Source organism: Ochotona princeps, chromosome 4, assembly GCF_030435755.1.
Source record: "Ochotona princeps isolate mOchPri1 chromosome 4, mOchPri1.hap1, whole genome shotgun sequence".
In the NCBI taxonomy this organism is placed as follows: Eukaryota; Metazoa; Chordata; class Mammalia; order Lagomorpha; family Ochotonidae; genus Ochotona; species Ochotona princeps.
Window position 1 is genome coordinate 15,705,960 of NC_080835.1, and position 12,230 is coordinate 15,718,189.

A 12,230-nucleotide genomic window follows, 5' to 3' on the forward strand; every position below is an offset into this window, starting at 1 on the left:
CTCTCTGTAAATCTGCTTTTCAAATAAAAATAATTTTTTTAAAGTGCAGACTATGGTATTCCACTGCATCTTTTACAAAATTAATAAGAAATAAGAACAATACACACACAAAGATATAAGAACAAAGAAATCATTTGATCTTGGGAGGACTGAGGGACACTCTGAGCTGGGATGCTCAAGTTCAAATTCAGCACCCTGGGAAAAGCAGCGCCTCTGAAATGCCTTCTTACCTCCCCATAGCCCCAAGCCCCCACGGCAGAATACAAAGAAACTCACCCTTCTCTCCCCTCCCCAGTACACCCCCTCAGCCCTGCCCCACCGTCTCAGGAAGAAAGGCACAAAGTCAGGAATTGATGCTGCATCTTTTTTTTTTTTTTAAATTTTGCTTTCTCAAAGCATGTGCTGAGCTGTGGGACAGAGCAGTTTTGGCAATTAAAAAGGCCCAGTGGCGTGGGCAGCAGCGGGGGGAAGACCGGGTTTGGGGGGGTGGAGGCAAGGAGTGGGTGGGAGCCCCCCCTCTTTCCCGGTCAGGGGACAGCGAAGCCCGCACTAACTTTATAAAATATAAAACAAGGGAGGGGGTAGGAGAGGAGGAGAATTTGTAAAATACAATATCTTAGGGGACTGGCAATAATAAAAAATAAGGTTCATTATTTACAAACAATTTCTGTTCTTGGTCTCTGTACAGTGGGAGACAGGGCGGGGGTTGGGGGCAGACAGGAGCAGTGGTCGTATTGGTCATTGTTGAGAGGGGCCAGGCCAGTGAGTGATGTCTCTGAGGCCCGGGCAGTGGCAGGGAGGAGGCATAGAGACAGAGTGGTTGGTCCAAAGGGGGACAGTCCAGATGCCAAGGGGTGGGGGTAGAGGTCAGGCCTCAGCCGAGACAGGGGCCCGGAAGGGCTGGGGAGAGGCAGAGCTCCAAGTCCTGGGGCAGTGTGGGGTGGGGAGCCCCAGGGTGGGGTGTGGGTTGGATCAGGGTACTTCTGGGTGCCAGGGGTTCGTCCTGTGTCCGGGTCCGGCAAAGGCCTAGGAGAGCTTGATGGTGGTGTTGGGGCCCAGGTCCCTGCAGAGAGAGAGAAGCAAAGCTGAGCTGGTCGAACCTAGCAGGTACAAGTGAGATCTGGGTCTGAAAGGGCACGGTCTTGGGAGGCTGTGGCTGAGAGGGGCCTGGGTGGAAAGCGGATGGAGAGGGCCAGCAGCCCAGGACCTCAGTGAGGGAAGAAGGGGATCCCTTGCACCTGTTGTGGAACCACTCCTTGGGGTGGGAGAAGTCAGGGCTGCTGCCGTTGCCACTGACGTCTTCAGGCCAGGCTTCGCTCAGGTACTTGGTGGTCTCGTGGGTGCTGTCCAGGTGGTCATGCTGCAGGTGGTCCTGGGGCTGTGGCTCGGCTGGCCCCCCGGGTTTGATCTCCCAGCCGTCCGGGGGCTCCACAGGCAGCAGGGCACTGCGGCTGTCCTCCCAGGAGCCTGCCCCCTCGTCATAGAATAGGAGGCTTCGCGAGGGCACTGGGGAGGAAGCATGGTGTGAGCCTCGGGCCTGTTCCTAGTCCTGGCTACGTTCATGGCCTCCCAGTTCGCAACCTAGAGGCTAAAGGACTCGGCCCTGAAATCTCACAGCCCTGGGTCCAGCCCCAGGTGTCACGCTTCCTCACACTTTGTTCTAACCTTTAGCAGCTGCGACTTGCTCATGTGTACAACCTCATGGAGATGTGAGGTTTAAATGAGGTAATACTGAAACCGTGTTTAGTGAACAATCAGAAAAAAACAAAAAAACAAAAAACCCTTCCTAAGCACAGAGTTTGTGTACCCAAGAGCCAGATTCTTTTGTCTGTTTTCTTCAAAGATTTATTTATTTGGTGGTCGGTGTGGTAGCCCAAGTGGCTGATCCTCCACCCTGTGGCACTGGCATCCCTCTGGGCACTGGTTCGTATCCCAGCTATTCTGGTTCCGATTCAGCTTCCTGCATATGGCCTGGGAAAGCAGTAGAGGATGGTCAAAGTGCCTGAACCACTACTACCCAGTGGGAGATCTGGAAGTAGCTCAGGGCTCCTGGTTTCAGCCTGGTTCAGCCCTGGCTATTTTCTTTTATTTTTTATAAAATGAATCAATTTTAACAAGATATTATTGATTTGAAAGGCAGAGTTATGCAGAGTGAAGAGAGATCCTCCATCTGCTGGGTCACTCTCCAAGTGGCCACATCGGCCAGAGCAGAACAGGAGCCAGGAGCTTTTTCCAGTTCTTTCACAAGGGTAGCAATGTCCCAAGCACCTGGGTCATCCTCCAGTGCTTTTCCCAGGCACATTACCAGTAGATAATTTAGAAGTAGAGCAGCTGGGACATGAATCAATGCCCACATGGGATGCTGGCATTGCATTTTCCTTGCTATGCTACAACAACAGCAGCGAAAGTTGGGTTCCAATTCTACATTGACCACGCTACTTTCTGGGTGACTAGAGTAAGTCCCATTCTAGGCCTCAGGTGGCCCTTCAGGGAAACGAAGGCAAAGAAACATGCTTTTAAGGCCCTTCAAGCCACATGGAGTTGTTGGATCCTGGAGGAAACTTCTGCCAGTGTTTTCCAGAGCAGGTGTTCCCACACGAGCCCCCACAGGAGGCACAGCCAGGCCTGCCTAGTTCCAGGATAGGCCACTGGCCTGCCGGCACTCACAGCCATGACCTCAAAGTCAGACCCAGAATTGGCACTATGTTGTAGTGAGTAAAGCCGCCACCTGCAATGCTGGTATTCGTATCCCGGCTGCTCCACTTCTGATCCAGCTCTCCTCGCTTATAGCCTCGGAAAGCAGCAGAGGATGAGCCCAGTGGTTGGGGGCCCTGTACCCAAGCAGGAGACCCAGATGAAGCTCCTAATTTCCATCTGACTCAGCCCTGGCTGCCGTAACCATCGGGGAGTAAACCAGCTGATGGAAGCTCTCTCCGTCTCTCTCTGTAGCATCAAATCTTAAGAAAAGCAAAACAAAACTAAGAAGGCAGGCCTGGGTGCTGTGGAAGGCCCCAGCCTGTGCCAGCAGCCTCCTGCTGCATCAGAGGCAGCCTCTGTCTTGCCATGTCCGGACCCTGGCACTTGCCCCAAGAGTTTGATCCATCATGCCTGGCTGGCTCTTTGCTCCAGCTTTGTCCATGACCTCTCCCACCCCAGCTCCCACTCTGCAGTGTTCTGTTCCCCTTCTCCCCACATCCCTGGAACCCATCTCCTCAGCCCGGGCCCTATCCTTGCCCGCTCCAGCCTCACAGCCCCCTCCGCCCCCTGCTTCCTCTTCCTCCAGCCTTCCCTGCGCCACTTCCTCCCCTCAGGGCCCTCAAGGTCTTGCTCACCCTCCCTTCTTCTGGATGCAAGCTCCTTCCTCCCAGACCGCCCCTGGCGCTGACTTCCCATCTGTTTCCTCTTCTTCCTCCCACCAGGCTCCTGGGAGTAGAGCAAGGTCAGCCAGAAAGTTCTGCTGTAGGTCTACCCAGAGAAGCCGGTGGCTCTGAGACCCAGTCTCCTAGCTATGCCTCCTCCTAGCTCGCTCCTCTTTCAAGCTCTCCCAAAAGGCGGTGAGTATGCATGTTTATTTTTACTTTATTTGTAAGGCAGGGAAAGAGAGAGAGATCTCCCATCCAGTGGTTCACTTTCCAAATACCTGCCACAGCTGGGGCTAGGCCAGGCCAAAGCTAGGAGTGTAGAACTCCATGCAGGGTCCCCCACGTGCGTGGCAGGAACCCAAGCGCTTAAGCCATCACCTGCTGCTTCCCAAGGGATGCCTTCATAACGACCTGGCTCAGAGAAGGAGTGGCTAGAACTCGAACCAGGCACACACACACGTGGGAGCCATGAGCACCTCAAGCAGCAGTTCAGCCACTGGGCGAACGCCGACCCTGGGTGTGCTTGCTTGGCAAGCACCTGCACTGTGTGACGCTATGCTGGGTGTCACACGTGCCATTGTCACAGTCCTCTTATTTTCCAGACAAGGTAGTCACAGCTCTGAGATTTCAGGACACACACTCGGGGCCACACAGTTAACAAGTGGCAAGGCCAACTAAGATTTTAAGATTTATCTTATTTTCATTGGAAAGTCAGATTTACAGAGAGGAGGAGAGACAGAGGGGAAGATCTTCCATCCAATAATTCACTCTCCAAGTGGACGCAATGGCCGGTGCTATGCTGATCCGAAGCCAGGAGCCAGGAACCTCTTCCGGGTCTCCCACACAGGTTCAGAGTCCCAAAGCCTTGGGCCGTCCTCCACTGCTTTCCCAGGCCACAAGCAGGGAGCTGGATGGGAAGTGGAGCTGCCGGGATTAGAACCAGCATCCATATGGGATCCTGGCATGTTCAAGGTGAGGACTTTAGCTGCTCGGCCATGCTGCCAGGCCCACTAGTACATCTTTGAGTCCAACCTTAATACCTTTCCTCTACCCATGGCAGACATCACTAATGGATTGCAGCACTCCTTCCTGCTGATCCTGACTTTTTCTGATCCAGAGCCTTTAACAGCACATAGACAGCCCTGACATGGCCCTGGAGCTAAAGCTCAAGTGCTGTCCCAGTTACAAAACACTGATGATGCTCAGCAGGTGTCTTTCTCACCCTAAACCAACATTACCCAGGGGAGGGGGGGGACACTCCTGTGGTCACCGAGTGGGGAGGGGTGTACTGGAGTCAAGGGCTCCGTGTTCTCATTCCAGTTCTCCCCTCCTATACCCTCACTGGACCTCAGTCTCCCCATCTGCCCAGTGAGGTGGTGGCTCATGTCTGGCATCTGAGGGCGGGGCGGAATGGGACGAGGTTCAGGGAGACACTCACTCTGGCTGGCCGTGTAGACGCTGTCCGTGGGGATGGGGTCTTCCTTCACAGTCTGGGAGCTGGAGGAAAACTCTGGAAGGCAGGGCACCAGGGAGCCCAGAACTAGGACGAAGCACAGGGCTGCCACCTGGTGACAGAAAACATCAGCTCAATCCTGGAGGCCCCTGATGCTCGGGTGGGTTGGGAGGGGTGGAGGGCTAAAGTCTCAGGATGTCCCCAGAGCCCTCCTTCCCCCAACACACCCAGGGCACGGGGCTCTCCAGGAGATGGCAGCTGCCCAGCCAAGGGCCAGGAGCAAGAGGGAGGTGGTGGCCAATGTGGTGACCACCTCCAGGGTACAGAGGCATGGAAGTGGGGGGAGGGGGATGGGGAGACAGGGGTGGTAGGGTGGTGGTGAGCCTGGCCAAGGGAGGGGGCCCCAGCAGGAGGGTCTGGGGACAAGGGGGTCTCTGGGAACCCCAGCCCTGAAGGATGGCAGACCCAGCAAGCAGCCAGTGAGGTAGACACGCTGTGATCACAGCCACATTCAGCCAGCCTTTTAGATTGCCTGGCATTAGGCTTGGTCTGCTTTCTAGCCTCCATTCCAGGAAGGACTCCACGTCCACACGGCCCCCATGGTCTCCCTAATCCCACCCCTCCAGGGACTGCCCCCTGTCCCCACTTCCAGGTCATGCTCACATCTGGCATCCCTGTGAGGGGGAGGATACCCCTGGGGGACCTCCACAGCTTGTCAGCCCAGTCTCACTCCTGCTGGAAGTTGAATGTAATCCTGGGGCCCTGGGGTGGAGAGAGTGCCTACCATGAGGCAGGTTCCGGTCTGCGTGGCGGCCATTTTATAAGGCCTGGAGATCTTGTTGGTGACCAGGGTCTGGAGTTTCTGCAGCTGCTGGAGCAGGGTCCTGGAGGGAGAGGAGGGGCACAGTGGTCAAGGGTGGGCAGGCATCCACTCGAGGGCAGCTCCACCCCCTGGAGCTCTCCTGTGGGAGCTCCAACTGGGCCCATGTGCCCCACTGCAGACAAGGAAATAGGGACAGACCATGTGTCCCACTGCAGCCAACACAAGGGTCAGTTCATGGTTACTCGGCTGCCCCAGGGTGTGGCCGGCTCCCCTCCCCACAGCCTGCCTCCCCAGAGGGGCCCCTGGCCAAGGAAGGAGCTGCAGGGACAATGTCCCTTCCCTGGGCTGAGACCAGTATTGTTGCTCTTTGGTACAAAGCTCTGTGGTTGCTCTTTGGTACAAAGCTCTGTGGTACAAAGCCACACCTCTTTGTACCCTATAGCACCCTGAATCTTCTGGTTGGCCAAGGCCTGGTAGGCAGTGAGCGTCCAGCAAAAGGGTGGCTGGAGTTTTGTAAATATTAGAATTGTTTTTGCTTTTGTCACTGCACCTTTAGCCCTTTCTTGACAAGTGGACTTCCATGTCAGTCTCCTTGGCTAGCATGAAAGGACTGCTCAGGACATGGCCACCAGGAAATATATAACCATCGTCCTCCACCCAACCCTGCTGGCAGGGCTGCAGTTCCCAGAATGTACAGCAGGTGGCGAAATAGCTTCAAGGGCCTGGTCCCAGTCTGGCCAAGAGGGGTTGAGGGACTCCCGTCCTGCCTCTGACCTCTGACCTCTGACCACCTGGGGCTGGGAGTGAGCAGGGGACAGCGAGCCAATTAGGGGGTAAAAGGGAAGGAAATATGGACTGACAGTAGCTGTTGTCTGTGCTCATTTAATTAATGCCAGCAAATTATGATCAAAGATCTGCCTTGAACTCATGAATAGTTATTACTAAGAAAAAAAAGAGGGGCTGGCATTCTGGCCACCTGCGATGTTGGCATCTCATGCAAGCGCCAGTTAGTGTCCTGGCAGCTCCACTTCTGATCCAACTCCCTGCTAACACACGTGGGAAGGCAGTAGCAGATGACCAAGTGAAGTGTTTAATCCCCTGCCGTGCACGTAGCTGCCTGGAGGGAGCTCCAGGTTCCTAATCCTGGCCTGGCCACTGCAGCGGTTTGGGAGATGAATGAAGCCATGGAAGATCTCTCTCTTACTCTCCCTTTCTCTCCATAACTCTGTCTTTTAAGTAAATAAAATACGTCTAAACAACAACAACAACAAACACCCTAGGGTTAAAAAAGAAGAAAAACCAAAACTAGTATGAGTCGAACATGCCTCAGCGCCAAGCACTCTGGGATGCCTTCCTGCCGTGTGCCACGTGGCCTCCACGGGAGAGGAGCCTCCTTGATCCCCTTTGGACAAAGGGACTGGGACTCCGCGGGCTCTAACAGTCACCTCGCAGTCATCAAAGTAGCGTGAGGGAAGAATCCAGAGCTGGGAGGTGGGCACCTGCCATGCTTCAGGCTCTGTGACAGCCACTCCACACCAGCATTGCCCTGTGCACTCGACTCACCCGGGGGTTCTTGTTAAAACGCCCCAGCTGGCCAGGGGTGGTGGTGGTAGGGAGTTCTGAAATTCTGTATCTCTAGCAAGTTCCCAGCAGGTGCGCATATTGCCTGTTGAGGGAACTTGCCTTGAACAGGGATCTCAAATGGTTGTTCTTGAGTGTCAGTCTGCCTCTAGGTTACTCTGGGGGCTTGTGAAAACATGGGGCTGGTGCTGTGTCGTAGTGGGTAAAGCCACCACTTGCAATGCCAGCTCCCCGTTTGAATGCTGGTCGGAATCCGGCCTGCTCCACTTCAGATTCAGCCCCCTACTAACAGCTTGGGAAGAGCAGCAGAAGATGGCCCAAATGTTTGGACTCCTGCCCCTGATCTGGGAGGTCCGGATGAAGCTCCTGACTCCTGGCTTCAACCTAGCTAAGCCCTGGCAGTTGTGAGCCTTTGAGGAATGAGTTGGCATGGAAGTTCTATTTCTCTCTGGAACTCTGCCTCCCAAATAAATATCTTTTTTTGAGTGTTTAATAAAGAAACATGAAAATATTAAAAAAACAAAACAAGACTACTGGGTCCTACACACAGCGATTCGGAGCCAGGAGACCCAGTGCTGGGCACTGCATTCCCATTGTGTGATGTCACCTGGGCCTCTCACCTGCCCCGTCAGGGTGCAGAGTTCTGTGCAGCAGAAGGCAGGGAGTGGGCAGGATGGAGGAGGGGTTCTGCAGTCCGGGGGTCTACCCAGGGGGTGTCATCCTAATCCTAGTGATGTCCTCCAGTTCCCACCTCCCAGGGATGGCAACACAGAGGGCCAGGGCCCAGCAAGTGCTGCAGGTGGTCCCACCCACCTGTTGGCATTTTCCAGGGTCTCCACCTTCTTCCACAGCTCATTGTTCTCTGATGTGAAAGTCTCTACCCTGTAGGGACCAGGTATGCAAGGGTTCAGGACCCCACCCCAGACCCAAAACAGCCCCCAGGCCCCGCCCCTGCCCCAACCACAGGCCCCGCCCTTGTCAAAGGCCCCACCCCATCACAGGCCGCGCCCCTTTCCCAGCCCCAGGTCACGCCCCTGCCACAGGTCACACCCCTGTCAAGGTCCCGCCCCTGTCCCAGGCTCCACCCCTGGACACAGGTCCCGCCCCTGTCATAGGCCCCACCTCGTCACAGGCCCCGCCCCTTCCCCAGCCCCAGGTCATGTCCCCGCCAAGACCATCCTGTGCCCAAGACTCCACCCCCGGCACAGGCCTCACCCCCAAGGCCCTGTCCCTTCCCCAGCCCCAAGTTACGCCCTTGTCACAGGCCCCATCCCCCGTCAAGGCCCCGCCCCGTCCCAGGCTCTACCCCGGGCAAGGCCCCGCCCCTTCCCCAGCCCCAGGCCCGCCTCCTTCCCGGGAACCCTTACTTCTTCTCCAAGCACTCCACATACTCCTTCTTCTTCCGGCGGCTCTCCTGGGCTGAGATCTAGAGGGGGAAGCCGCCCCAGGAGAGGTTACTACTGTCCCTAACTCTGCCGCTCCCCAGGGAAGCCGTCCCAGCCCAGGGGTTGGTGGAGGAGAGGCCAGGTCCTGCCCCGGACTCCACCTTGTTCTTGATTTTCCTCCGGACCCGCTTGAGGGCCTTCTCCTCGGCTTTGGTGAGGGGGAGCTTGGTGGGAACCGGGTAGCCCTCGGCGATCAGGGTGCGCTTCTCCTCCTCGGTCAGCAGCAGCGGCCCGGATGTCCCCTGGAGTTTCTGGAGGAAAGAGAGCAAGGCGGTTAGAGACCCAGGTAGGCCTGGGTTCAAAGTCAAGCTCTGCCTGTCACCTACTGGACTCTAGGAGCCTCCGGGTCCTCCTCTGGAAAGGGGGTGGGGTCTGAATTAGCCCCGTGTCAGCCAATCAAGTGCTTGGGGTCGGTGCTGTGGCGTAGAAGGCTAACCTTCCACCTATGGCGCCAGGATTCCCTGTGGCACTTATTCTACTCCTGCTGCTCCACTTCCTATCTTAGCTCCCTGCTTGTGGCCTGGGAAAGCAGCAGAGCTCAGCCCAAAGCCTTGGGACCCTGCACCCATATGGGAGACACAAAAGAAGCTTCTGGCTCCTGGCTTTGAATCAGATCAACTTTTGCCATAGCGGCCATTTGGCGAGTAAATCAGCAGATGAAAGATGATCTTCCTCTCTGTCTCCTCTCTGTATATCTGACTTTCCAATAAAAAGAAATAAATCTTTTTTTTTTTTTAAGTGCCAGGACCAGCAAGTTAGATGCACTGGACATTGCTGGGGGTGGGGTGAGGGGGGTTGGAATCCACACCCCAAAGCTCACTTGTAGGGGTGAGTAGGGGAACTCAGCAACACCCTCTCTTAGGGGGCCCCACACCTCTTCTGAGGCTTTAGGCCCAGCTCCCTCTATCCCAGGAACTTGGGGTCTCAGCAAGGCCCACCCATCCCCGGGTCAGGAAGGTCAAGGTCTAGACCTGACCCATGTCTCTCTGCCTCCATGGACAGGATTAAAAGATTCTCACCTCCCTCTACCAGGAGGGCCCCCTCTTTGGCTTCTGATGGGGAGAGGGATCAGATTTGGGTGCTCCCTGATTCCCTACAGGTCCGAGTGTGTGCTGCACTGGGGGCGGGGTTTACTCAGTGCTTTGCCTCCAGGGTCAGCTCCCCCCATCCCTCTAGCTTCTTACGTGCGGGGCGGTGAGGAGTGGGGAGGTGGAGATGGCGGTGGAGGAACGGGCCATGGGCCGGACTGGGCTGGAGGGGGGTAGAGAGCGGGGACTCTGTGAGCCGTCGCTGTCGCTGCCATGGCTGCTGGGGGGCGTCGGAGGCATCTGCACCAGGTCCTCTGTGAGTGGGGGAGCAAGGGGAAGGAGCCAGGTTAGTAGGGCTGAGGCTGGGTACACCCTTGTGGGACACCCCTCCCCAGAATCCCAGCTCTTTCAAGCTGCTCAATGGCACCAATGTCCCAGGGTCACACTCTCCCCAACCCCTGACTTCATAGGGTTCCCCCCCCCAGGGCCCAGGTGGGTCAGGCTCTGCAAGCTGCAGCCTCTCTCTCCCTTCCTTCCTGCCCCCACCCCCAACTATCTAGCCAAAACCAGCTGTGGGTTTTCCATTTCCAGTTTCAGAGCAATAGGACAGCAGGTGTTGCTGCCTTGGCCACTCCCAGCCTCCCCGCTGTGTGAGGCCCCTTGGAGTCCCTGGGCACTTGGATGAATGACACGGTACAGGGGGAACCCAGGCAGAGCTAAGACCCACAGTCTCAAGGCCCAGACCATTGCAGGTGCAGCAGGATCAGCCACTGCGGCTCTCCCTTCTCAGCCACTTATTTGCCTCATAGAGATACAGCACTGTATTTGGGGCCAGATGGATCTGAGGTCAAGTTGGAACTGTGGCAGCCCCGCAATTGTGTGCCCTGCAATTGTTCCAGCTCACTTCCCTTGGCAGTTAGCTGCACAGGGGGAAGCGACTCCCAGTTCAGAGCCGGGTAGTTGCAAGGAGCGTTAAACAGGAAGATGCTTGTGGGAGGACTAGAGAATGGAAGGGGTGTTAGCCCTAGTCCATTTCTCCCTCATGCATCCTGTGTTCTCTCTGAGGATGAATTTCAACTTGTATGCATGCTAACCCTTGTAGTACTTAGTTCAGGGCCTAACACACAAGAGGTACTTAGCCAAGACTTGATAAATTAATGAAGTAGGGTGGGAAAGATTACATTACCCCTTAAAGCTTCTGGGTAACTCCAAGCAGCTTTCTCTTTCTCCCTGTCTGGTCTGGCACTGTGGTCCCAAGGCCTCCCAGGGACCTGCCTTCTACACACACACACACACACACACACACACACACACACACACACATCATTGCAGATAAGTGGTTTGTTTGCAACCCTCACTACTCTGAAATCTATTTGGGTACAGGGACTATCTTCTCTCTACTTTTGCAGAGCCTGGGACTTCGGGATGTCATTTGATGCACTCTTATTGGGCGGATACATGCATGAATGCATAGATGAGTAGATGAGATGGATGGATAAAATTCAGTGCATGGGTGGGTGGGTGGAGAGTTGGATGGGAGGATGGATGGATGGATGGATGATGTGTTAGGGCATGAATGGAGTCATGGATGGGTGGATGTATGGACTGGGGAGTGGGTGAGTGGATGAGGGTTCCTCAAATGGATGTGATAAGTGAATAGACAGAAGGCTGATTAGTGAAGAGGGCAAGAGGGGGTTGGTGATACCATGCTACTGTGACTCAGTAGCCTACTGTGTAAAAAGAGGACTGGAGGCAGAGGGGAGTCTGGATGGATGGAGAGGATATTTGGGGAGAGGTGAAGGATGCTGAAGTACAGAAACAGGTTGACCCGAGGCAGAAGCGATGCTGTCTCCTGCAACTGGGTAGGAGCCCCTCTGCTGCGCACACTCACCTGGTGTCACTTTGAGGAACTGGTTCACCTCCTGGGGCTCTGCTTTGATCACTGGCAGCTGAGTCATCTCTCCTGGGGCCTGGGGAGGAACCAGGTACAATTCAACTAGCTGCCCCATGCACTGTCTCTATCACTCTGCCCACTTCAGCTCCCACCCTGAGGCGAGTTCTCATGGCTGATGCCTGGAGTAACCAAGTCACAGTCAGGAGAAGAGAATGTAGCTGGGTAGTATGGCTCTGACGTTATGCTCAGGGGTGGAGGATGGGGAAGAGGGGCCTACCCATGCACTGTGGGGGGCTGCACAGGCCTGGTACATGGGCTGGTAGGAGGTCATGTCTGGCATGCTATAGCTCTAAGTGAATGATAGTAATGGTGCCAAAGAAGGTTTCCTGCTGCAATGAGTCCTGGAGAACAAAGCGGAGCAGAATCCAAAGAGGTCTGACACAAGGTTCCACTGGGTCATATTTAACATGTATGCCTTCCTAGTCATTCATACCCGTGCTTTATGAACATGCAAGGCTTCATACATGTGACTATCAACAGGTATGTAGAGGTGTTCTTTCTGAGGAAGACATGACACTGGGCGCTGCATCTGGGGTCACCTCTCCTTCTGGGTCTCTGTCCAGCAGGAAGAGGTCATGATCTTT

General features: G+C 55.4%; 1 protein-coding gene across 3 annotated transcripts in view; it reads right to left on the bottom strand.

Moving 5' to 3' along the window:
* Positions 1-350: 350 nt before the first annotated feature.
* CREB3L1 (cAMP responsive element binding protein 3 like 1) overlaps positions 351-12,230 on the bottom strand; it is a 34,254-nt gene continuing 22,374 nt past the window's right edge. For all 3 annotated transcript variants that reach the window (XM_004585372.2, XM_058663105.1, XM_058663106.1), the window contains exons 4-12: positions 11,584-11,662; positions 9,849-10,006; positions 8,766-8,915; positions 8,587-8,645; positions 8,033-8,101; positions 5,600-5,699; positions 4,801-4,927; positions 1,239-1,506; positions 351-1,063 (exon numbers count right to left, since the gene is read on the bottom strand). In XM_004585372.2, coding sequence (XP_004585429.1) covers positions 1,027-1,063; positions 1,239-1,506; positions 4,801-4,927; positions 5,600-5,699; positions 8,033-8,101; positions 8,587-8,645; positions 8,766-8,915; positions 9,849-10,006; positions 11,584-11,662 — 1,047 coding nt within the window. In that variant the 3' untranslated portion in view covers positions 351-1,026. The remainder of the gene's footprint in view (positions 1,064-1,238; positions 1,507-4,800; positions 4,928-5,599; positions 5,700-8,032; positions 8,102-8,586; positions 8,646-8,765; positions 8,916-9,848; positions 10,007-11,583; positions 11,663-12,230) is intronic.